At 38.4% G+C, this 26,712-nt stretch overlaps 1 protein-coding gene across 6 annotated transcripts in view; it reads left to right on the forward strand.

Moving 5' to 3' along the window:
• MEIS2 (Meis homeobox 2) overlaps positions 1–26,712 on the forward strand; it is a 171,666-nt gene that overhangs the window by 12,836 nt on the left and 132,118 nt on the right. For all 6 annotated transcript variants that reach the window (XM_040558352.1, XM_040558354.1, XM_040558357.1 and 3 more), the window contains exon 7: positions 3,573–3,687. In XM_040558352.1, the coding sequence (XP_040414286.1) occupies positions 3,573–3,687 (115 nt within the window). The remainder of the gene's footprint in view (positions 1–3,572; positions 3,688–26,712) is intronic.

Here is a 26,712-nt window from a genome sequence, read left to right on the forward strand (position 1 = left end):
CAAGAAAACATGAAAAGCCATGCAAACAGTTTGTGTAATTCATCTATAGCTATCTGTTTCTCTCTCTCTCTCTCTCTCTCTCTTTTTTTTTTTTTACAGTGTAATAGCCTAATACAAATTTTATGTAAATTAAGAAAAATTATAATTAATATTAGGGGACTTTGGATAGGGATCTCTCTAGATACCTAAACTATACTGATAAAGTGTTTCTAGTGAAGTACACTTCAGGTATGTCATTGGTGTCATTGGTCTTTTGTGTGTGTGTGTGTGTGAAGATGTATGTAAACTATCTACTTATGATTAGGCATTTCGCCAAGAAGTTTTTCTTGAGGGATGCAAAGTTGAAAACAGTCTAAGGCAAAAAAAGAGAAGTTCACTGACGCATACAATGATCTTAGTCCAATGAAAAAGAATGCTGCCTTTTAAGAGGCTGTAAACTCCACCCCAAGAATTATTTGACATTTTTTATAATATTAAAACATAGCTATTTCCCTCACTTTTAGATTCTTCCAACATTCTAATGTCGCCTCTTGTAAACACCCCATCCTTCCCCATTGGATATTTCTATCCTTCAAAAAAATACTGCCAAATTGCTTCCTCAAGAAAATTGTACCACAAGAAATACATTGAATTTCCAATCAATCCACCCTGTCTTTCCAAAACTGGATGTACAAGCTGAGGTCAAGAACAACTCAGCCTGGTAGAGACAGCAAGTGTTTTCAGCTGCAGGAAGTCTTATTTACTGATCATTTCCAAATCATTACATTTTTGAAACAGAAAGGCCGGCCTAAGCTTTTGAAATACTGTATGATAGGTTTTGGATGGCATTTTCCTTAAAACATAGCTGAGGTGTTACCAGTTAATTATTGTAATTTTCGTATGTGTGATAAGGAGCTCCAACAGCAGCCAGCTTAAGAGAGCCTGGAGTGCATAAAATTAACATAACTCTCTGTGTTCCCTGAAAAGTTTAGCCTAGGTGAACATGTTGCAATTATTACATTTCCTAAAAGAAGGTTCCAGCCTGGTGTTGTTGGAGGGCTAAACTCATGCTATGCTATTGTTTCTTTCCTTTTTCATGTATTTCTTCCAGCTCTTTATCTGATTACCATCCGGCAAACAGCTGACGCTAAGAGGCTGCAGAGGGCTGAAGAGCTCCTGTCTGCTGTTTGCCTTCAGCTTGAAGCTATTTGAGTGGCTTCCTAACTCAGAGATAAAAAGAGAAGCTCATAGGCACAACTGTGTTTTAATTGAGGCTGTAAAGAGACTTGCTCAGTTTTTGCATTTTATTTCTAGCTGAACTTTTTGCTAACCTTATTTTCAACTGCGCTTTTTTTTTTTTTAATAACGTCTGGGCTTCCTGAACTTTCAAGACTTCTCTTCATTCTTTTTCTGTTTCTTTCCACCTGACTCTGTAAAAAGATGGTAAAATGATATACTTTTTAAATGAAATTGCGAGGGCTTACAGTATTAATTTTGATTCCGGAGACCTAATTAATATAAAAATCTCAATGAATATAAAACCTTGTTGTGATTATTATTGCTATTATTTTTCTGTTGTTGTTCTGTGTAAGAAAAGTAGATCGGTCTTACAGGTTTTGGAAGGGTGGTGGTTTTGTACCATAAATGCTATTGTGCTGTCAGTTGTGCTGATAGGTTAGGTGAATTTAAGATCATGGACTGTCTTCTGTTCGGCTTATGTCTTCCTGCTGTGGAGCCACATACGTGAATGCACGTGTGTGTTTGTGTAAGGTGAAGGGGATTTGGATCCTTCTTACCCTTTGGTCACCTAGGGCTTTATTCACAGCCTTTTGAAGTCAGAGGATCTTCCCTTTGCCTCTGCTGTGATCTGGGTCAGGCCCGTTAGATTTATGTTACTGGGTTTTGTAGCAAGATGTTATTTGGCAGTTCTATTTTACGTTGCTATAGAGCATGTGGTACTAATCAGCTCTAAGAGATTACTTTGAGATGTTTCAATATATATTTTGAGACCTGATTCCAATCACACTTACACTGAATTTTACAATGGGTAAATCAGTTGATTTTGTTGAACTTATTCCTACTACACGTTGGGGTAGATGAGGTCAGAATTGGTCCTGCTCAGAGAATTCATCAGTACTCGTCATTTGCTGCTCTCAGGATCTCCTCATGCTTTCATAGCCCAGTGTTATTTCATAATGCAGATGTAGGACACAATCAAACCTAACGGGCAATATTGGGGTGGGATGGGGGTGGGGGTTGAGAGAGTTGGGTTGGAGGTCGGGGGATATTTTTTGTTTGTTTTGGTTTGGGATTATTATAGTGTGCTTGATTTAAGTTGTCACATACAGGTGACGAGTAATGCAGGTCCAGCCCCTAGTCTGATCTGTTTCATGTGTTCTTGCTCTCCTTTTCTGCCAGAGGAAATTCCATCTCTTGCCTGCCTTCATGTGGTGCTGATAAAGCTCTTCCTGTACAGTAGAATTCCTGTTTTCCTTTAAGCAACAGCAGGGTATTGGGAATGATCAGGAAAGGGGAGGAGGACAGGAGGAGAATACACTCAACAAAGTAGCGCTAAACTGTAACATTAACTTTTCCTCACTTATCCCTTTAAATAGCAGCTCCTCACTCCAGGAGAGCCAATACTCAATAAATTAGAAAGCTAGCATGAACGATGTGACTAAAGTACAGTGGTTGAGGTCTTACTTAGCCAAGTTTTGCAAACTTTGTACGTCTGTCTTATCTATTCTCTTTTGTCGTGTTTTATGCATAGTAATGTAGAAAGAATTACATAAAAATCACTATACGTGTTATTTTATGTAATCACCTGGTGGTTATTCTTGACAATACTTATAAGCAAACTGTTAGAGTGATACAGCTAGAAAGTCTTTTGAAATGTGTCATATCAATGTGTGTGTGTGTGTGTGTGTGTTAGGGGGGTGGGGGGTAGAAGCATCTTCCCGGTAAAATGTTTTTCAGAAGCAGCTTGCTTTTTCCCCACAACTTTGCATTTGCCTGAAGTTTTTTCCACCACTCAGACTGCTGAGAGTGAGGGTAAGGTGGGAGGGCATGTTTCTCTCCCATGCACATTCTCTACTTCTTGAAACAGCTTCCCTCCTCTTCCTCTCCCCTCCCATCTCTCACCAGTCTAGAAAAACAAAGTGTGGGGAGGTAGTTCACAGGCCAGCTAGCCCAATCCTCATGTGAACACCTAGTATCATAAGCTGTGCAGGTCATTTGATGTCCTCCCCCCAGCCCCTTGTTGCTCATTAAGAAACATATATATTTTTTCTCATCTAATATTCTTCTGCAGTGCTATTAAAACAATTAAATCCAGATAACTCTTTGGAAAGTTAAAAAAAAAAAAAAAAAATCTGTCCTTTACTTTACCAAATAAATCTTTGTACCTCCTCTGCTTGTCTTTGCTGAAGAATTATTACACTGTGCAAACAGTATCAGTGTTTGGCACATTTCACAAATGCTAATGTGTATACTTTTCCCCCCCCTCCTCCCCTCTTCTCCCGGTTTTCTTTCTGTTCTTCATTTGCTATTGGAATGGGAACTGTGGAAAAAATTCCTTGGCACTCTGACATCAGAATCCTTCATCTTGGAGAGACCACGATGATGCAACCTCAACGCACTCGGCAGGCACACCGGGGCCCTCCAGTGGGGGCCATGCTTCCCAGAGTGGAGACAACAGCAGTGAGCAAGGTAAAAGGTCAAACTTTTTCCCTGTGCAAAGTAGGCATGACTAAAATAACTCCAGCTTTTTTTATTATATCAGTACATCTGCCTTAGAGTAAACATGGAGTGGCAGACTTGCAGTATAATCAGCTGTAACTTAGGGAGATGGTATTTCCTTTTCTTAACCCACTTAGCTACATTTTATTATTATTTCAAAGTGAAATATCTAATCTTCAAACAAGCTTTGCAATAACAATTGATTAGTTCTGCCAATTCCTTTACAAATTTGGTTATCTACAGTTTATTTTTGTGCGGTGTAAGTAAATATAACGACAGATATACTCTCCAGCTGTGATGCAGTTGTTTGAGCTGAGTTATAGACGGAGAATTTAACCTGTAGTTTTAGCTGGGGAAAAGATTCATATATGAAGTTATCATCAAGCTGCTAAATTATATGAAGTATATGCAAACCCCAAATTAGACAGAAAAACGTTTCTTGCAATGTTTACTTGTACAGACTCATTTCTGCTTCTGAAAATCTTAGTTCAGAATGGTAAATAGAGATAGACCTGAACTGCAAAACCTTTGTTATATCTATGCAGTGAAGCCCTTCTCTGTGTTTCAGGAGGTTTGATTATTATTTTATTTTTTTTGTTTTATTTCCTACTGCATTGCACCTTGTGTGTGGTCATCTGCATCCATGCTGAGTGAGTGTCAAAGGCTGTCATATTGATATGATTGTGTTTTACACTCACCTGTTAGAAATGTAAGTGGCTCCAGAAGGTATGAGACTCAAGCCTCAAGTGCTAAAGAGTGGGGTAAAGATGGTCTACTGCCACTCTCGGAACCTGACTCAGAATTGTGATTTTTAAGAACAAAGTTTATGGTGGGCTCCATTCTTATTTCTCTTTGTTGTCATGCTATGCCTCAGCTAGCAAGTGCGACACTACCTTTATTATGCCTTATGATATGCTCCCTCCACCTCCCACATCTGCAACGTTTTGCCACTGCTTTTCCCCTCACTTGGTGGTCACATGTACCCAGCACAGCCAAACGACAAACCCATGATCCAGCTAGCCATGCAGGATCCCAGACTGGGGAGCAGAGCAGCCTTCAAGGCTACTTGCTGCTGCTGCTGTCGGCTTCACGCTGCAGGGAGCTTCCGCCGCGGAACATGGCTTGGTGCCACACTGAGGCGGCTGAGCTGATGCGCCATTTCACGTCTCTCACGTGGCCGCTGCCTGGCACAGAGCTGGAGCCTCTCCTCTTTCTCACGGTCTGGTGTCCCACCCCCTGTGGCTCTAGCAACCTGCAAAGTTTGTCTCTGGTGTAGCAGTTTGGGTTTGTCTCCTATTTGTACGACTTGTTTATGCACTAGTAGTCTCTGCTGCCATGGCACAGGGCGTGATCCGTGTCCAACGTGAGTCACTCAGGACTTTTCTGTGTGCCTGACACAAGGTCCAGCATGAGCTCTTGCAGTTCAGTGACTCCTGAAAGGGAGAACCTGACTGATAAGCAGCAAACCAGCATTACACCTGGCCATCGGCTTTACTGTTGATGAAGTGTTTACACTTTGTACTGTGGTTAGGATATTTGACATAGCAGAAGATCATTTATGTACTTAAAAATGATTCTTTTGAGTCACCTGTGACTGTGGTCCTTCCACCCCTAGGTAAGAAATTTGCTCAGGCCTATATCTCTACTCTGTCCCAGCAAACCTTATAAACTAAAAGCGTTTTTTCATCAAGCTATACCTTGATGTAAAGGGATCCCTTGTAGTGACATCCAGGGATCTTGCATTTCACTAGACAGTCCGATCTTTTGCCATGTAAATCAGAGTGCAGGAGAAATATTCCTAAGCATGAGAAAAAGCAGTTGATTACAACTATGTGAACTTCCCATTGGAAACTGAGGTTCCTGGCAATATATAGGACTTAAACCTGTTATGCTTACATCTGCAGAAGATGAACGGTTGCTGAAGGGCCAAATCCGTCACCAGTGTTGCCTGCTCTAACAGAGTGAAACATCGCTCATACGCTTCCCTTTGTACTCAGTTGGGCCTTTTAAAAGGAAGCAGTCGTCCAGTGGCAAATCAGCATTCCTCTCAGCTGCTGGCAGCTGAAAGATGTATGATCGTACAGTGCAGGCAAAATTCCCATTGGAGACAGCTTTGGATTGTTCTTCCTCCCTCAACCCTGGGAAAGACTAGAAAGAGGGAGGCCTAGTGCAGAGATCTGTATTGAATTTTCCCTACAGTTCCTTGAGGGGGGCAGGGTCTACTTTATCACTGCTGAACTGGCAGGGAATCTGTCCCAGCCACTCCTAAGGCTGGTGGAATGCCATCTTGGCTGTTCTGGCATAGCTACTTGTTTGGGTCAGCTTGGTTTCCCTGTACTTTCATTAAGACCTTCCTCCAGTGTTGTATTCCACTTGCCCCAGAGGATTTCTTGGGAATGGGAACTCAGTAATGAGTCTTAGGTTACATTAGCAACCTTTGGGGTTTTCCACTGATGCCTGGTGGCAGCAGAGATTGATTCAAACTAGACTCAGTCTCTTCTGGCTCTTGGGAGCTCTGTTTCCATGTGTCTCTGCTTTTGCCTTAAGTCTATGACATACAGCTCATGATTTTTAGGAGATGGAAGTGAGATGGGTGAGTGATGACATTACCTCATGCGGAGAAAGTCTGCAAAAACAGATCTATTACATAAAATAATCCATCCATAATTCCTGAAGTTGGAACCAAAAAAGCTATAGGCGTTTTGGCTGCTTGTGGAGGACAGTTTCTTCATGACAGTGCATGACTGCCATTTTGGCATCAAAAGGGTTAATTTAGTCAATGTTTGATATCAGAAACACACTGGCATTGACAGGGTTAAGGAAAAGGCCTTCAGGCAGTAAATGTTGAAAGATTATCCTAATTTTATTAGTGGTGAGTGTCTATGTTGTTCTTAACATGTCACCTCACCTGTTCAACAGAAAACAAAGCTATACAACATATTGATCATCTAACAAACCTAAGTACTAGTGACCTGTAATCTACCAAGCATTTATTGACTTCATCCCAGTTCAGATTCACAAATGCAGATCAATGCCATGTAATAATATTTTAGAGATCAGTAATTATGTAGTAGGTATGATTCTCTTTCCCCCTGTCCTGGAAAGAGAAAGAGTTAAATATATCCAATAATAAAAATAAAATACTCTAAACATCTTACAGAGGAGAAAAAGGAGAAGCTGATTTAATGGTCTAATGAGGCCATCTTCCAGAGACTTGTTTTGTGTAGGGCTTGCTTTGACCTTTCGCTTTGCTCAGGAGCCCAACGCTTCATTTTTCACATTCTTGCAATTACGTTAACGCTTCAAGCATTTCTGACTCCAAGTCAGCTAGCAACACCAGGCATAACTCAACACTGTGAGTTTTTCTCCTCTCTGTAGATTCATTAACAGGTCACCGGGGTCCCAACTGAAATTTAAAACTGACTGGTTCTGTTGGGTTAGCTGAGTTATAGCAAGGGAGATGGCAGGAAAGGGGCTGAGAGAAGGGGTGGAGAGAGAGAAGACCCTGGGGTTTTTGTCGGGGAATATATGTGTGAAAACCCTAAGCGGAAGATTAAAAGGTGTGTGCAGCTTTATCGTCCACCCTCTTCTTTGGGGGGGGAGGGGGAGGGGAAACAGATCTGAAAGGCTTTCGGGGTATTGTATTTTCCTGATTCTCTGTGAGACAAAGTGAAAAAGGCCCTTACACGCAAGGCTAAACGACTTCTAGAGTTCTGCATCAGTTTGTACCACGGTGATGGATATGTCGCTCCCAGACTTTAATTCCTATTTAATCTCTTTATGGGATATTTCAAATAATGAATATGGCAGATTATTCATGAAAAGTGGGAAATAAATCTTTTTAAGGTTTAAAAACATGTGGTCTACAGGAAAGGACCAGGGAATACTTTCGGTTTCATACTTTATGATACCAGGATTGTATACCTGATTTGTCAGATTCTTAGTTCAGTCACCAAAAGGGCCTGATCCAGCAAAGTCAGATGGAGGCTGTTGTTTTCCAGGACCTTTCAGGAAGTTCAGCACCTTTTAGGATTAGGCCTGGGGTGATAAACTTGACCGTAAGTGAGAAGCCAGAGACAGGAAGCTGCTTCTAGGTTATACAGCAATAAAGGTAATAAATGAGCATCAAGTCCAGTTTGCCTTCGTACAAGTAGTTCATCTTTTTTCTTTTTTTCATGTAGCTACTTGTGCTGAATGAAGAGGATCCTTTATATACAATATCTGAGGACTACTATCTAGGCCAATATCTTAAGAGTTTTGAGCCATTTTTGTGATAGCTTGATGTTTGACCCACAGATTCGTCCACAGTAGTTTTCTGTGGCAAAGGCTCAATATCAGGTTCATGGCAAAGTCAGATGCTAGCTGAAATCACATGTATTAGTCCTAGGTTATGCCTCTGGGTTGATGCATGTTGGAAAAATTAGATGGTATATTTCTTACTTATATCTTTCTGTAATACACAAATTTATGAAAGTAGCTCATAATAACAGGACAGGCCTTCAGGCATTAAAACCACATAAAGCTTTGAACCAAACCCTAACAGGCAGAAGAGGAAAATAGAGAGAGAGAGAGAGAGAGAGAGGGGTAACAACAACAATAATAATAATAAATAATTTTAATAAGAAGAATTAACATATTCATATGAAGTCTTGGGAGTTTAATATACTAAAAGTAATACATACAGGGAAAAAAAAAGTTGTAGTATAGGTGAGCTTGCTGAGGCTAGCTAGCATGTATATTCATTATAAGGATTTGGAATATATTTTTATTTCTTTGTATTTTTATATGTAAACCTATAGGGCACAGTTTTACTAGAAGAGAACTGTCTTTTGTAAGAAAGAAATTTCCTTATAGAAAGGTCCAAACATCCAGACTGTGAAAAATCAAACTTCCTAATGAATAATGCTTCACTGGAGATGCATTATTTCAGAAGGCATAGCTCTCATGAAGGTGAACTGTATGAAGTATGAAAAACTCTTAAAGAACAATGAGTTTTTTCAGCTGAGGAAGATACAGGAAGAGAGTAGCCCTTATTAATTCATCTCTTCCTTTCAAGTTTGAGGGGCCCGTCCTTGTGTTGATATGTATGAGTAATTCCCATTAATGGTGATGGGAGTTACGCATGTGCACTGACAGAAGAATAGACCCCTTAGTGTTCAAAGCACATGAAATTTACATTTTTTTCCATTGCTGTAATTGAGATGTTGACAAATTGGAGAATATTGATGAGCCTTTGTTTTAAGTATTTCTTGCCAAGTTTGTTTTATTTTTTCAAGGTTTGAACAATGGTGTGGGTTCAGTAGCAATGAATAATCAGGGTAGAGTAAAGATAACTTTGTATTTCAATATTTTGATGTGCCAATATGAAATAAATTGTCTTAGGCAAATGGAATATGCTGTTTTAATCATTAGCTATGCATGAAAGAAAAATTGATGTTGACATCTTTGCTGTAAAATCGTTGTAATGGGGCCTTCCTTACAATTCATTTTTGTAAAATTCATTTTGTACATTTTGCAGCAATTGAACAATCCCTGCACTGTGAATAGGCAGAATTCCCAGAAATACTGAGACAGTTGGCCCAGTAACTGCTGAGCTCACACTGCACACCACATGCACATTAACCATAATGATGCCAGAACCAGCTTAGCTAAATATAGTCACATTTTAGTATCCTCCCATCCTTTCTTTTCTTTCCTTCTATTGCATGAACAAATACAGCTTCTTGCAGTTTTTGTTAGATTGGTGGGTTGTGGAAACATTTATGTCCCTACTCACTATTCAGTAAGTAGCAGTAAAATTTCATAGTGAATCTTCGCTTCACTATACTGTTTTCTAATAATCAGGCTGGTGGGAGCTGCAGATTCCTCACCGTTTATTAAATTAAAGCTTAGGGTGTGGGGGATTTAAAAATATTATACAAGTATTTAACATCCTCACCTCTTAATTTTTAATCCATTAAGTTCTGTTTATATTTAGGTATATACAATAAAACTCTCTATCAACATATAAGCATTAGAAAACATTTACTTCCATTTTTGAATGTGTTGTGCAGGGGTTTCAAATGCAGCCCAGGAAAACCCTGTCAATGGAATGTTTTCATAGTGGCAGTAATCTCTTTAAAATAACCCTAAATACAATATGACAGATGCCATCTGGAATAATCTTTTGCTAGTTCCTTTCAACTTTTATTTTTTCCTACAGCTAAGTTCATCTAAAACTGGTCCCTTACTCATGTGGTAAATGCAGTGGACTCTTTCCTCCCTTGTATGCACAAATGTTCAGAGAAAATAACTTACGAGATTGTTACTGTTGAGATGTTTGCCTCTGACTTAATGTTGCTGTTTTTCAAATATGTGTGTGTTTATGTATATATTTATATATATTTGTTTATATATTTGTATTTCAAAATGGAAAAGGTAGGATTCCCCCTTAGGCTACTCTTTCCCTCTCAGATCCTACTCAGCCTAACCCAATTTGCCTCCGAATGTTAGATAACATCCCATTTGCTAAATTATAATTGTATGCTTGTTACAATATTAATGGTTTCATAATGCAATGCATTCGAACATACAGTAGCAAGTGCTTAAATGTCTTCCTGTGTTGTTACAGACTGACTAATTTCTTCCTATATGTGCCAACTTATTTGAAAGATCTAGTGTTGGAATCTCTGGATTTTTTTTTAACTTAGTCGTGTAAAGGGATGTCTCCTGATGCCTGTTAGAGTTTAATTTAGAGTAGTAATTAAACTTGAATACTGCCTCATAAACAAAAGATAAACAATAAACCAGCCACGTTCCCTGCTGTTTCATAGCTTTCTTTCCCAGATGTTTTAGCCTGATAATTTTTACACAGTGAACTACCTAGCAAAGAGTGCTATGGACAGAGGTCAAAGCCTAGCCCTTTGTAATGAGGTTTTTAAAAACTTTTCTGCAAATGAAGTAGTGTAGAATTTTCCTTTGTGTAGCTGATAAAATTCTAAGATAGAGAGAGGCGCTCATTAATTGACTTAGCAATTCTCTCCATCTTGTTTAACAAGACGGCACTAATTTAAAAACAAAAAACTTTTCTTTTTTCCTTTTTCCTGTTGATGACCAAGGAATGTTGCTGTTCCTTAATATTACTGTGCACGGGCAGTATATTAAAGTCTTCTGCCGTCCTTAATAAATAAAAAGTACCTGTACAGGAGCTGCTCTCTCCATGTTGATTGTGAGTAGCTATGGAAATGTTCACAGTGGAGCACTTCTAATGTTTTTAGATGCCTCCTCAGACTGCTGGAGCTTGTCTGTCCATTTCTGGACCGCTCCAGTGTCAGCCATGATCTTTCTAATTGCCAGGTAGGAGTGGGCCGCTTGTCTGCAGAAGCCATGTTATTTTCACTGGGTGGGGTAATTACTGAAAGCTGAGAATAGCTGCACTAAAGACACAGGGATACTTTCATGATCCCATTAGCATAAGAGTGGGTAAATTATTCATGCCAAGTGAGGATTCTATGGGGAAAAGTATAGTTAATGCACATAGTTTTTAAATGTATCCCTTTCTGCTCTGAGACTAAATTCTTGTTGGACTCAGTTCTCAGACATTTACGGGAAAGCTCTAGTGGCATGTTAGACGCAGTTCATCTCTCTCTGTTTGCAGCGCTCTCAATAGAGACCATCTGGCAAAGATCCAAAAGGTGATTAAACAAAATGATCAGCTCTTGTTGCTGTGTTACATGTCCAATACTCTGGATTAAAAAACATGACCCACAACAGTCGGCTAACATCATCTCTTTTTTTCCCTTTTTTCCCCCCCTCCCTTCCCCTGTAAGAATTCAGATGGTCCACAAATGTCTATGCCATCTTTGTGTCCTTATGGCCCATAATCATGAACAGGTTGTGCAAATGGCTCTTTCTGTAACACGGTCTGTTCCAGCAGCATAGAAACATTTCATATTAATTGGGTCAGTCTAATGTTCATAATGACATGGGGAAAAATTACCCAAATGTGTTCTTATAGTAAACACTTAAAATGTGTCTTTCTGCTATTAGAAAGTGAAATTTGACATCAGGCTCATGTGGCTGATTTATTTTTTAAGGCTGAAGAAAATCAAAGCATGACACTGTCATCTGCTGAAAATAGTTTAAAGCCCCTTTTAAGCAAACAAAAAGGAGAGGGAGGGGGAATGAGCTGTGGTTTAACACCACAATCAGGGATGAATTTACAGTGCTATTCAGAAGAGTACTCCCTTATCATAAACAAGCTGATAATCACACTGAATCTAACTCCCAATTAGCTCTTTCCTCACTCGCAGAGATCAGCATACATGTCCTCCTTAAGCCGTGATATGTTGCTGTTGAGTCAGACAGAACATTTGTATACCTTATGTCATATTCAGAATTTAAGGATTAATGCTATATATTTACCAGAAAACCCAGCTAATCAGCAAGGTAATTTCTCAAACCAATCACTTCAATGTCTGAGTTAAGGTAAAAATGCCAAGACTGTGAATAGGGGACATATGTATCTTATCTTTTTGGGGTTGCACCAAATGCCAAATACTAGCGTAAATTCAACAGAAACCAGACATTGTTGGAAAGTAATTAAAGAAATATTGAAATTAAACCTACCATATGAGTGAAATATTTGTAGGCCCGCTTTGTTGCGTACATAGCAATTTGCATGGAATTGAACAGTGTTTCTTTCTCTTGCTTCCTGAGTTTTACTTTGCTAAAAACCACAGAGGAGTCACCTCTGTGTATTCAGTATCAGGATCATCTTTGTACTGAGACCCCAGTCCAAAATCAGCAGGTTTACTTAAATGAGAAATTTATTTAAAATAAACAAATAAAGCCTCCAAACCTATGCCAAGAAAAATCAAATTCCACTTTTGAAATCTAAAAAGACCTACCGATGCTGTCAGCTCTCCTTACTGTGCAAGGTGAAAGCAATAGGTAAAAGCTGCAGACGTGTCCAGAGTGCTGGGGTGGGGGGGGTGGCGGGTGGCGAGGGGGGGAAGCGAGGCTCCCCCGGCATCAGAACTGTGTGGCAGATGAAAGGGACCCACATAGCCTTGGGGGTCTTAAGGCTATTACAGGGCAACTCATGCTCTGTTATCATGCTGATTTTCAATTGATTTTTGGCTGTACAGTACTTGTTGAAGGCCCTCTGGAGTATCAAACACTGCATTATGGCACTACACATTGTAATACGTGTGCCTTTTGTCTTACTGTCTTTACTTTGCCTGTGATAACCATTCTGCAATTGCTCCGGCATCTGAGGATGTTTTATATCTGTGGAAGAAGAACAGGTGAAAGAAATCTGACGGCCATTTTTACTTGTCTCTTAATGTGGTGTGACATCTTTGTTCATAGTTCTAAAATTTCAAATCAATCTGATTTCAAATGACTACAAAACCTTGTTTTTAACTATACAATTACGTCTCATTTAAGTGACTTATCACAGGGTACCAATCAACCCAACTCTGAAGTCTAAATATAATTTCTTCTTTCTCAAACTTGCTGTATGATTCCTTACGTAACTGGTATTAAAGACTGTTAAATTTGAGCTGAGGTTGCAGGAAGCTTTCTATAGGCTGAAGTGAGTAATTTCTCCAACTTTCTAGCTTCTCCTTTCTTCACTTAAATGATTGTATCTCTCAGGCAGGTTTTTCATTCACTGAAAATCAAGTGATCTACACATAAGCCTTGATAGGCTGAGTATTTTTAAAATCAGATCACTAGCTAAAGATTTATGATATCGTCTTCAAAATAAATGCTTACCATTTTAACCAGCATTTTCTACTACACTAGCTTGCATAAATCTTCACGCATACAGCGAAAGATGTGAATGAATGTTTAAAAGTCTTTACAAGAATAAAAATCTACATGTGAAAATGCATGTAGAAACTGAGACTTGCAGCTTTCTGGTCTAAATTAGCACGTGGTGTTATGGGAACTACAAGAGAGCAGTATAGCTAGTTGTATGTGCCTGCAGCCTTAACTACCTTGCTAGCTGCAGGCCTGATCCAAAGAACAAGCATGATCACCAGGAAGACATCTGTTATTTCGGTGCCCTGCCTGTATTTCCTCATTTTGTTGCCATGAAGTAAGGATATGGATATCTGCTCAGGAGCAGCTATCTGCAGAACTGAATCCAGTAGGGCCCTGTGTAAGTTGCTCTCTGTTGTGCTTTCTTCCTCATCTGTACAATGGGCACAAGCATAATTAAATGTTCCACGAATGTTATGAATTGGTCATCTGTTCATCTGTTGAGCAATGGACTGCTCTTATAGTCCAGGAATGCAGGGTTATGTAGAAAATTAAAGTATGTTCTAGTATTGGCTTTTATCAATTTCATAATAGCAGCACTGTATATACTGTATTTGTAAATTGTATTGTTTATTTTAAAACTTCCTCTTTTTTCAACAAAGGTGAAAAGAGGTGAATGAAGTAATCATGATCTTTAAATTCATATATATTTTTTAAGGTAATAAGACTTAAGTATGTAATGAAAGATGACATGGATCATGTCATCAATTTCTAAATGATATTTATATAAACATGAGAAGTCTAAAGTGATACTTCCAATGTTTTAAAAAATATTCTATCATTACGTGTATATCTTCCTTTTTCTTCTTTTCTTTTTTTAATTATTTTCTCCCCACAAACAAGTACAGTAAACATAGACCAAGGAATACTTGATTTGTTGCCATTTAGGTGTTAGGGATCCAAGGGTAATATTGGCTTAGAACAAGATTGTGCAATGCACGGTATTTCTTTCTTTCTCAAGGATTTCCTTACTGCTCTAGAGCTACAGAACAGGTTGTGATGTTTAGTGACCTTGCACGTCAGTAGTTCTGTCTTTTAAACACGGACATTGATTTTTCTTATCCTGGCATGAGAAGATCTAGCATACCCCCTGCTCTGTTGCCTAAGAGCTTTCAGCATGTACGCAGGCAGTGGTGGCTAAGAATGAAGGCTTAAGGCATCAGAATTGGCAGAGGTATCATAAGTAGTATGCTTTATATTTGGAGTTTTTTGTTAACTATGAAAAACCAAGTATCCATTTTCCATTTTGCTGGAGGGTGGAGGGGGATTTAAAATATTTTGTGTAACTATTTTATTATTATTATTATTGCTTTTAGTCTTAACAAACATACCAGTCTAAATTTAGTCACTTGGTTTTCCAGAGAACTTAGAATAACATTTCAAAATGCACTGACCAGGAGTCCTGCTCATAGGACCAAAGATCTGTCTTTTGTTTATGGGCCAGTGTTGGACTTTCCACAAAAGGTTTGAAAGGAGGCAGTGAGAATCAGTTGAAAGCAGTTCTTCCTGCCCAGAGGGCTGAAGAGGAAGGCACTGTTCACTTAAGACCCTGATCCATCTTGTGTGGAAATCAGTATCAATAGTAGGGGTGCTACTGCTTTCACATATACAGAATTTGAGTCAATCACATCCACATAAACAAAAGCAAAACATTATTCTTCTGTGTTTAAAAACATACATGAACATACACACACAAAAAAACTTTGTTTTTGGTCAATTCACATAGAAAGTACTGTCACTAAGACACACAAGTTCTGCAGAAAGACAGCTATGAGGCTTAATTCTTCCTAATATTTCTGATCAAAATTTCATCATGCCTTACATTTTAAGGGACAAATAGTAAAACACTAGCTTTTTTATTTGCTTATGAAAGTTTTGAATTACTTTTTTCCTCTAGAGTTTTTAGATGTTTAGTTGAGTTTTAGAGGAAAATATATTTATGTTTTTATTTCAGTTCATTTTTTGAAATACTGTTTCACATCAGTGGGAGATAATTTACTTATGCAGTAAACTTGAAATTACCTTTAAGGAATTTGACTGCTGCTGTTTGATTGTACTTTATATAGTAACTCACCTTGCATACAGGTATGTATGGATCTGGAGGAAGTAAATGATTCATCGTTTTCTACTCTTACATATGGGTGGCTTTTAAGTGACAGCTCTAATGCTCAGCTGTCTTTGGGTTGTATGTGAAGTCACCTTTATCACAGCATTAGGAGCAAACAAAGGGAAATTATCAGGTGGCAAAGTGGTATGATGGCCCAGGTGTCCCTGCCTACAGCCAGTGCAGTCGGCACAGGAAAGAGTGAGACAAAGTGGTTTCCCTGTGTTCCCCTGACTTCCCAGCTGCTCCAACTCTCAAGTCCATTGCAAACCCCAGATACTTGAGCTTACACAAGCTAGCCTAGACTACAGGCTGCATAACTTGTTGAAAGAGCTCAAATTATGTTATGGATGGTTACCTGTGTACACTCTTGGTACTATACATTCTTCATTCACAGGCTATGTTTGGGGTCTTCTGCTATCTTGTACAAACAGAGCACTTGCTGTAACTGACGAGGACTGGTGGTGTAGCCAAGAGAGTGAGTGAGGGGAATTCAGCAAATTCTCTATTAAGATGTGATTTGTACCATGACATTTTTAGCAATCTCTGCATTTAATTCGTAAGTAAGTAAAGAGGACTCTTCTCCTTATAATCTTGCATTATGCCCACCAGCTTATTGTGGCTACACTTGGTTAAGCAATTACATTTGTTTAAACTTTCCTTGGGCTTCTTGATATGCAGCTGTGAGTTGGTCATATCTAGATTTAAGGCAGACCCCATCGGCAGAGAGTTCAGCAGAAGTGAATATAGCAAATACAAGCATAGAATTTTATTGCAGGACTTAGTGCTAAGCTTTTAAATTATTTACGAGCGTAAAATTCAGAAATTCGCATGAATTCCCTGTCTAATTTTACACTCCTGCCTAAAGAGGATGGAACATCGCTTAAATAGCACAAATCAGAGTTTTTCAGCTTGGAGCTTCCTTCCTAATTCCTCCCACCTCAGATTTACCACTTACTGACGGCTCTCCATTTCGTGGAACTCCTGACCCTATACATCTGTTAAAGGGGACAGTTCAAGATGAACACAGACTCCTACTCAGTATGACTGCAGTGTTCTCTTAGCTCCTACTAGATGCTTGAACAAGCATAGGGCTTAAGTGAAATCCTTTAGCTGAGTCCAAATCTGTTCTTATTTAGGGACTAATCCAAAGCCTGTTAAATCAACAGAAAGATTTTGGTTGACTTCAGTGAGCTTTGGATCAGGCCCTTTCTTGCTAATACATCTGAAATCAATGGAGCTACATTGGGCTTCTGCCAGTAAAACAGGGGAAAAAAAAAAAAAGAGGGATTGTCCTTCTCCTTTATTCATGTGGTATCTAATGCAGTGAGGTCCTGGTGCTGAAGCAGTGCTCCCGAGTGTTTCCCTGATACAATAATAATTGTTTTGACCTGATTACATCACGTGGTATTCATGAATTCCTAGCCAGCTGGGTAAATAATTCAATTGTTTAAAACATCTAGGTATGCTGTGCATCGACCTCATGCCCAAGCATTCTTTCAGTCTTCCAAATGCTTCATATCAGACAATTTCTTGCTAAACATAAAAAGGGAGGCAAATATTTTTTTATTTCAGGGCAAAACAGTTACTTTTCGTATTTTTATGCTATCAGATTGTAAAGAAAGCTGTTTAAAATGAAAAACAGTTCATAGAACATGGAAAACTTAATGAGTGTAGTTTCTACTGTCAGTTCACTGCCTTGAGAAAATTATTAAAGCCCTGTGCCTTCTCTACAGTCAAAAGGCTACAAGCTTTTTATCATTTCTTTATTACTACCTTTTATTTTTATTTCTATTTCTCGGAGTTAAACTGAAGTACAGATTATGATTTGTCACTTGTTAACAGTTTAAATGAAGGAATTAGCATTTTGGAGATGGCAAATATTTTTAGTCAAACATTGGCATATACCTTCCATTTTTAGAAGTGCCTACAACAACCAAAGTAGGACCTCGGTCTGGCAAGGACTTACACATTGCTTAACTTCATGTACTGCAAGTCCTCATATTGAAATAAAGAGGCTCGCAGTAGAGTTAATATTGACCATCTCAGCCTTTGCAGGATTTGTGCTTCAGTGATGAAATAACACTTACTAGGAAGCAGGTAGTTCATACAAATGTGAAAATACAACATCCATACAAATCCAGCTGAAAGACACTCTTGGAATCCTGTTCTCTGTAAGCATTTCAGCTATGTAATACATGTGAATACTGGGAGTTCCTTCTCAAAAATTACTTAAAGAAAAAGTTCCTAATTATGTTTTCTATAGGCCTTTTCATTCCATTCCTAAACTACAAATGTTTTCCTTAAAGAGAAAGCTAGTAAGTTTTGTTTGTTCTAACTTATTAGACTTTGATTAAATTTCATGTGCTTCTGAGTCCATACACTTAAGATTCATTTTGTGTATTCAGACGCTTAATTTCTTCTGTGCAAAACATCTGTTACTATGTGAAAGTGTGTTTGAGTAAGAAAAGGTTCCTGGTTATTTTTTTTTTTTTGGTGTGTGTGTGTGTGTTAAATTTAGACATATTTTTCCAGATAAAACAAAGCATTAATTAAATCTAATGCTTTTTAATAGTCTTGATTTTCTTCAACAGTGCTTTACCCATTTTGACTAAAATAGTAGATTCCCTTAAGTTTAAAGTATTACTTGTTTATTTTTTGATTTAGAAATTACCAAAATGTTTAATGCATTTAGCCATCTTTCGTTTTACAGAAACAAATAAGCCGATCTGTGCTAGCATCTCAGCTGACTTTACAACTTGGTACTTTTTCATGTACAAAGATGACTGCAGCACTTATACTTCAGTTCAAGAGAGAAGCAATAATGCAGTTTTCCATTAAAAACAAAACAAAACAAACAAAAAAACCATAAAGTTTATCTTCATATTGAGTATTTTTTTATGTTTTGATTATTTTATTGCTTCCTTTGTGTGATTAAGGGACCATATCTGAATTTCCCTGAAGTTCACAAACTTCCTTTAGTGACCTTGAGTTAGATGTAGCTGATAGAAAATTTTCTGCCGTGCATATCTGCAATGATAGATGAAACACTTTTGTTTAGTTGTGAATTGGTTGTCTTAATTATTTTCCTGAGCTAGGTCTTATTATTCTTATTCGCAGCTTTGACCATACTTTGGCATAAAGTTCTGTCTATGGGCAAGATTCTTATGAAAGAAGGGCTTTATTGCTTTTCTTCTTTTTTCTTTCTCTTTTTTTTTTTTTAATTATTCATTCATTCTATTAATCTATAAGTCAGGCTCAGCTGCAGATTTGCCCCTTTTTTGGTTTGTTTTCTCTTCTGATTCTGAATTTGGGCAGTTATACGTTTCATAGTCAGACCTTTCTAATCTGGTAATTCATCAGTGACATTCAGAGTTTGGTTTCAAACCCCTCTCTGCTTTCTTGTAAACTAATCCTCCAGTCCTAGGACCACCAAAGAGAATGTCATTTTAGCTCGAAGTCCACACTGTCAGAATTCAGGTTTACTGTATGCCAATTAACCCTCCTTTAAGCTCTTCCAAATGGCTATCAATCTGGTTTGTTTAAAAGAAATAAGCTGTCCTTTTATTTTAGAACTAGTAACGAATTTTACATCTTTCTAAAGCAATTTTCTGCATTCTTACCAACTTCACTGATGTGAATGTAAAGTACACAATAGGTCAAATTCTGACTTCAGTGGGAGTTGATGGGAGTGCAGTCTGTATATTTGAAAGCAGAATTGATTCAATCTTCGTGTGCCTGTGCAGAAAAAAAAAATAATAATCTTATCTCTATATAATTTGTCTTCATATAATCAGAGAATATAGATTTGAGTTTGTATTTCATGTTATTTTCTCTGACTACCTTACATGAGCTCAGAAGAGATACTTATGTTCTTACCAGGGATGTGTGTATATATATATACATATTTTTTTCCTTGTTTATTCACATATAAACATTTTGCATGCTTCCTTAGAGAATTTCCTTGTAAGGTTCAGTTGTTCTTGAGACTGAGAACTTGTCTAGTGCATAATTTGTAAGCTATGCAGAGAGCACCCTCCAGCTGAGACAAACCCAAGAACAACTCGTTTGGACCTGGCTTTTTATTTTTTTTATTTTATATTTTTATTTTGCTTCCCTCTGTGGTGCTCTTGGATGTAAGGCTCCTAGTTTGAGCTGTGGCTGTAAGGAGTGGGGTACACCCATGCGTGTCCAGATGTCCAGTGGAAGATCCATGTATCAGTTTTCTGTTCTGGTCTTCTGGCAAACAGCTGTCTGTGATAACATGCTACATTTTATTTTAGATCATTTGAGAAGGATATTGCTTCTGAACACAAAAAACACACAATGCCCTCCGCTCCTTTGCCTTCTCGATGTTCATTAACTACTCTTGCATTGGCTGTTGTATTTAATGGAAGCGGAGTGTAACCTGTATGGCAAAATGAGACGATCTCCTCCAAAAGAGAAGGGAGAATGTCAGCTACACTTTGGGCAGGAATGCTGTGGTTAAATTCAGGCAAAACTGTCGATTTTTGCTTGTGTGCTTCACCTTAATGCTGAATACAAGCTGTATCTCACACATTCAGAAGAAAGACTTTTCATTTGTACCAAGCTTTTATGGTTTAAATACCTGACTCAGAAGCTTTGTTCTACTCAGATGTTACTTTTTCTGCCTTTTTATAGTAGTCCCTTAAACAATTTCATACCTAGTACCTTTTTTAAGACTGCTATGGATATGAAATATTGACATCTCAAAAAAAAAAAAAAAAGGATTTTTCAAACTCATTTAGGCCTTTAACATAGCATCAGAATATTTCCTTCTGTAAATCATCTCTCACATATTAAAAAGCAACTGTCATTTGGTTTCCTTCCTGTCTTATATGTACTTGAGGTTATAACAATAGTAGTTCTAACCTTAGCTTTGTTGTTGTTTTTTTTTTTTTTCTTTAAGTTGATGACTTTGATGAGGGAGGAGGGGATCTCTCTATTAGTTACGTTAAGTACCCATAAAGGTGTGGGTTTTTGTTGTTGTGTTTTTTGTTTGTTTGTATAGTATGGTAGAGAAAATAGTAGGACATAGCTGGGGAGGATTAAATCTTTTAAAAAGTGAATTTTGTAAAATCTGGGGCATGGACAAAGATTTGTCAAATTTTGCTTGAATCAGCCTTCATCTGCTATGAGAAACAGTAGGTCTGCAGACAGGCTATGGCTTTTGTCACGTCCAGGGGAATCCACTGAATCTTGGCCTTCATTTAGGATTCCCTCCTGATGAGCAAATTCCCATGACCGCTTTTGAAGCTTTAAAAGCTTTGGTTTTGTTTTAAAAGGCCTCTGAGCACAGGCAATGTTTTCATAGGCATTTAGAAACAAAAAACTGAGCTTTTAAACCTTCAAACGTCGCTGTGGGGATTCACTTCACTTCTCAGCAGACCAAGTCTGAGATAACACCTGCAAGAAGTGTGTGTATGTGCGTGTGGATTTTGTGAAAATCGTGATGCATGATCTCTACTGACCCACAAACGTGACAGTGTGTGTGCGTGTGTATACATCTTACTGGTATGTTTCACTACTATTAATTTTTAAGAGCAAACTATTATTTTGGTTCTGTGGAATGACTGTTGTGGGTAAGCCTATTTTGTTTTTAGATTGCTTTTCTTTCTTTTCCCAGTATATCCTCTGCAAATGCTAATGCTAACAAATGGTCTTCAGAAGAACAGACTATATGAAAGTCCCTGATTATGTTTCATTATCAAAAGGGTTTTTTTATTTGGTTTTGCCTCAGCCTTACTTTTCTCTTCTACAGTTAACACTACTTGTGCAGTAAAAGGTGGTGTTCTTTGAGTAGGTGGGCCACAGCATATCTGAACCCAGATCTGCGATTGTTATATTAGAAACCCCAGAATCACAGAAGGGTTTGTGTTGGAAGGAACCCTAAAGATCATCCAGTTTCAACCCCCCTGCCATGGGCAGGAGCACCTTCCACTAGACCAGGTTGCTCAAATGTATGACAGAAATGAGCAGACAAATCATAAGAACAGTCAAATAACAGCAGTATTAATTTGCACTGCTTTTCAGTTACATTTCTTTGCATCTTAAATACCATAGGTGAATTTTTTTAATATTTTGTGGGGAAGGGTAAGGGAGTTCTTAGAATTAAGAGTAGACACTAAACAAAGATATTAACAGTGCTTTTCTCCTGTCCTGTGCTGTTCTCAAAACACCTGTTAAAACAAATATGCACATATTTTGGGATTGATGATACTAACTGGCAAACTTGGCACCAAATAATCTGCTGAAACTAAAATGTTGATGCAGAGCATGTGCTTAACAGTCCATAACCCTGTTTTCAGAACATTGAAATACCTACCCCGAGGAAAGCTCATAAAACTAAGGTCTTTAAAGTTTGTAGATTAGACCAACGAAGCTGCAGTCATTTTTAAGAGCATGTGTCTTCATTGACTCCCATTAATTCAAGATGGCCAACTGTGTGAAATAAGAGGTATGAAAGTACTGAAGGGCATTTTTTGAAAGTGTGCTTTCCATAGGTTCAGTGGTTAAAGGAATGAGCAGAAAAATGATGCCTGGAAAGGCAAGCAGGAAGCATTTGGAAGGACTATACATTGCGGACAGTTCTGAAAGAACCTCAGCTCAGTTTCTGAGGGTATTTAATTGAGCTTTTTACAACACATAATGCTTAATTCTTCTAGAAATTCCCACTGCCCTTAAGATTCTACTGTTTAGGATTAGATTGAGTAATTTGGAATATCTGTAGCTGTGTTTCCCCATGTGTAACATTCCAGCCATGTCTGTCTTACTTTACTGTTAAATATATAATTTATAACTAGATAACAATCCTGATAAGCTTGTTTGAATCCATTCTAGAAAGAAATTGTTTTGCATTGTGTGTGATAGCTTCAAGCTGCTTTATAGTAACTGTCCTCAACAAGGAAGGAATCTTTTTTATATTATTCATCTGGAGGCACTAGAAATTAAAAAGCTAAGCTACTATAGCAACTAGGACCTATTTTTTGAAGTGTTCCTGGAGAAATAAACTTTCTGCACCAGGCAAACCTGAATTTGTAATAAATGTATGAACACACATCATTTTGCACTTGTCCACACAGTGTGCATGTTTGTTTGTTGCTTTTAAATGGAAGAAATTAGAATAGGATATATAAAACTGAATAGGATTTTCATCATTAAATTTTTCTGGCTGCCCAACTTTTCTGACAAATTGCTTGCTATCTTCCATTTCACAAAATGCTTGTGTTTTTTGCCTCCAGACTATATACTTTACTGTTACATACTTTGGAATATGGTACTTTTATTTCTCTCCTTTCTCTTTCTTTTTTTTTTTTTTTCTCCCCTGGAATAAACCAGAAGCATCTTCTTGTGCAGAGTAATGTGACAGAAAAGGAAAATAGAATACTTCAGCAGTGAATTGGTGAGGGCGGGGGGGCGGACTGTTTTTTCTCAGTGTTCCTTACAGTTTTTGATAATTGAACAAAACTGGGGGAAAAAAAACAAGTTGCTCTTAACAAGGAAATTATTTAGAAGTGCAACGTGTTTACATATCTCAATGAGAACAATGCATTGTTAGCTGTGACTGCATGCATCACATGATGCAACCTTTTGACAACCAAGTGTCTGCTGGAGACATCTGTGAAGGGTGACCTTTCGCCCTAAGGAAGAATGCTCTGAAGGTGGGGAATGCAGTTATCTGTCCTGGCCCACCGCGCAGAGGCTGCCCACTGCCACCCTCGCACCCGCCTGCTTACGTAGCTCTTCAAATACAGATCGGGTGAGCCAAAACTTAGATTGTCCTGAAAAAATAGAAAATAGGCAACTTGCTTTTACCTTGCTGGGAAGGCAGAAGTTAAGTCAGGGACCTCAGACAGTATGAGATCAGAATGAGACCCTTAACCTTTATGTACTCCCATTAATTAATAAGTCACCTGAACAGGAATTGCTAATGTCTGATGTGCCTGCCACTCCCTCAGATCATTTACTTCTGTCAATGACTTGTTACCAGTGTTCTGGAAGCCAGTGTATATGCAGCACGTTACCTTTCAGACAAGCAGGTTCAAATTATAAATTGCAGTATACAGGCACAGGAGGTACCAGCCTTTTCTTTTTCAGGCAATGGGAAAGGAGAGGAGGAGGGCTTGGGTGGATTGAGGAAGAAACAATAATAGTAAAATACATTCATCTGAAAACATTCCCAGTGCTTCTGAGTTTTGTAGAAAAGAAAAATCCTGTGCCCTGGCTGTAATCTGAGAAACTTTCTGTTATCATGCTCATTTTCATTCACAAGCTTTGATTTCCTAGTACAGGTGACTCTTTGAACGGCAACAACATGTTGGCAATTGTTTCTTTTTGTAGTGTTGTGCTGTGCTGCTGTGTTTACAGTGGTCGTTCACAGACAGCCACCGGCTGCCTGTTGGTCAACAAGGACCCACATCCCACTTGTTGTAAGTGAAGTGGTGGTTTCTTGTCTCAAGTGGCTGTAGTGCTTTCTGCATGTGATTTTTTTTAACTTAAAATATATATATATATATATAAGTATCTTTGGCTGCTAAAACAAACCAGCAAATATTGCTTCCCAAAAGGTGGAGCAGCTTGAAGAAAACAGGTTACTCCCCCCGCAACACCCTTTAGTCCCACAGAATGACTGCATGCTTCAGCATGGATTTCTCTGCTAGTTGGATCCCAGGAGGCCTTATTGAGTGCAGCACTGCTCAGGGAGTTGCAGCTGTATAAAGTGGGGGGAAAAATGTAGTTTGTACGAATTGTTCTTTACCTTGGTTTGGGTTCAGAATGGCAGCTGCACTCCGACATTGTGTGTGACAGCACAAAGGACAGCAAAAGTGAAAAGCAAGTCAGCAAGTAGAGAGACAAAAGCAATGATCAGCTAATACAGCTCCACATGGCCTAACTAATTTATGAGAAAAAAACTGTTCTGTTCATTGGATCAGCACTCTGAGGAGGCAGGTGGAATTGTAGGAAGTTTTCATTGAGTCTCTTGAGCAAGTAAGGAAGCCACTAGAGATTCTTCTCAGTTTGAACTTTATCAGGGTCTACGCTTAATCAATATGGTATTGGAAAAAGAATTAATTACTAAAGCAGAATAAAACAGCTGCATTTTAAACTAAGGATCCATCAATTCAGTAATCTTCCAGTTACAGGCTAGGTGCCGTGAGGATCATTTTGACTCCATGTAATGAGGAACTGAGGGAGTTTCCTCATGAACAGGCTGGGAATTCACATTAGCCTATTTCAGCTATTTGTCATCAGTACAACTCATTTCTCCCCTTCTGAATTACAATTTGTATTTGATATACTGTCAAACCCACAAAATTCCCATATTCATGGGACTGAAAGCATTAATGCGGAAATCATTGTCACCATGAGAAAAGTCTTAACCTTCCTGAGCCTCTTTATTCTATAGGCTGCGGCTTGAGTGGTTTCATGCCGGACATACCTCTATTGTGTTCATTGTGAGGGTCAGGGACCTGCCTGTTGAAGAAGCAGTAATTTGAACACAGCCTGTAAATGTTTCATCTGTAATTTCCATAATGGTGAATTTCAAGGAGGGCTGAGAAGGGTTATGGGAGATGAATTAGGTTTTTAGTGAGCTCATTAGGAAGCCAAACAGAGTTTAGACAGCAAGGCGGTGAGTGTGGCTGTAATCAGTTCTGCTCGCTTTGTTCTCTGCCTTCGGGACATTTTTTGAAAACTTCATGGCAGGGGCTGATGAGAATATACTGAGCAGAGGCTGCAATCTGATGGTTGACTTGTTGATTTGTAAACCTCTTAATTCATTTTTTGTTCAATTTAATCTTTTCTTTCTTAAGGAAAATTAGTTGAATGTTAGCCCTCTTTGCACTATTCACCTCTTAAATTATGCTCATTTTGAGGAGCTTGTTATGCCTGAATAAACATGAAATGACTTGGCATTTTCCCATAAGAGGCACACCCATTTTAATACCATGTATTTACCATTCCTGGAAATGTCTCATTAACTTCTGAAAATCTGTGAGCATGATATTTTTGGGCTACTGTAACACACCTCTTGGCAGTCACAGAAGGCAGTTTGGTTAATGCCTCATAATATCCATTTTTATTCTCAACATGAAGAAAGGCTCTCTATAGAAAATTGATGCAGTTTGCTCTGCTAATTTTCATGCTCATTCCAATTAATTTAACATGACCCAGATTTTCTTCCTCAGGCTCATCCTGACTAATTAGTAAGGCAACACCTAGAACAAGTTCTGTTTAATAACATTGAGGAACACTAGTTGTGAGTGATTTTGATGCTAATAAAGATATTCACTGATGGGACAGATATTTGATGTCAATTATGGTATGTAATTTAGAAGTCCCAATGTGGTGGATAGAGTATAGGAAGGCTTGCAAATCACTGTGGGAGATAATTTTTTTTTTTTGAAGACTTCCAAAGCACCTAGCTGTCCTCAGGGACCAATTAGTTTATTTATTTATTTATTTTTTTGGTACAACTAGTAGTATTGTCAACTAATTCCCCAGTAATAGATGGGGTGGTGCTGCTAAGGAACTACAATCTGTGAAGCACCAACAGCTAGGGTCCAGGCTTGAGTTATTTACTGAACCTTATCACATATGGGAAAAGCAATCATGGGTATCAGAAAACAGCACTGGTTTAAGACAAGAGGATGACCTGCTCATTTTCTTGACTTAGCTTCTCATTCCTTTTCTTTGTCCAGATGAATCAATTTGGTAAGAAATAAATAGGGTTGAAAAAGAGGCCTCATTAATGCTTCATAAATGAATTATGGATGCTGGAATTTCTTATTTCAGAAAAATGGCCCCAGATCTGCACTTCATGTGATAATTCTCTCCTCTACTCTGCAAGCCAGGGAGAAGTTATCTGCGTCAACATGCAGGGCTAGTGGTTATGTAAGTGTCCTCACTGCAGAGCCTGGCAGTACACATGGGTCCTGATCTCTCAGAGCTCTTTGCCTCATCCCTGGGAAAGCCGACTAGTTTTTTGTATGTTGTCCACACTGGCAGCACCACAGAATATGCAGCAGGTGAAGAGGGAGTTCCAAAGAATGTTTTGTCATTGA

The sequence above is a fragment of the Cygnus olor genome, chromosome 5 (genome assembly GCF_009769625.2).
Source record: "Cygnus olor isolate bCygOlo1 chromosome 5, bCygOlo1.pri.v2, whole genome shotgun sequence".
NCBI lineage: Eukaryota > Metazoa > Chordata > Aves > Anseriformes > Anatidae > Cygnus > Cygnus olor.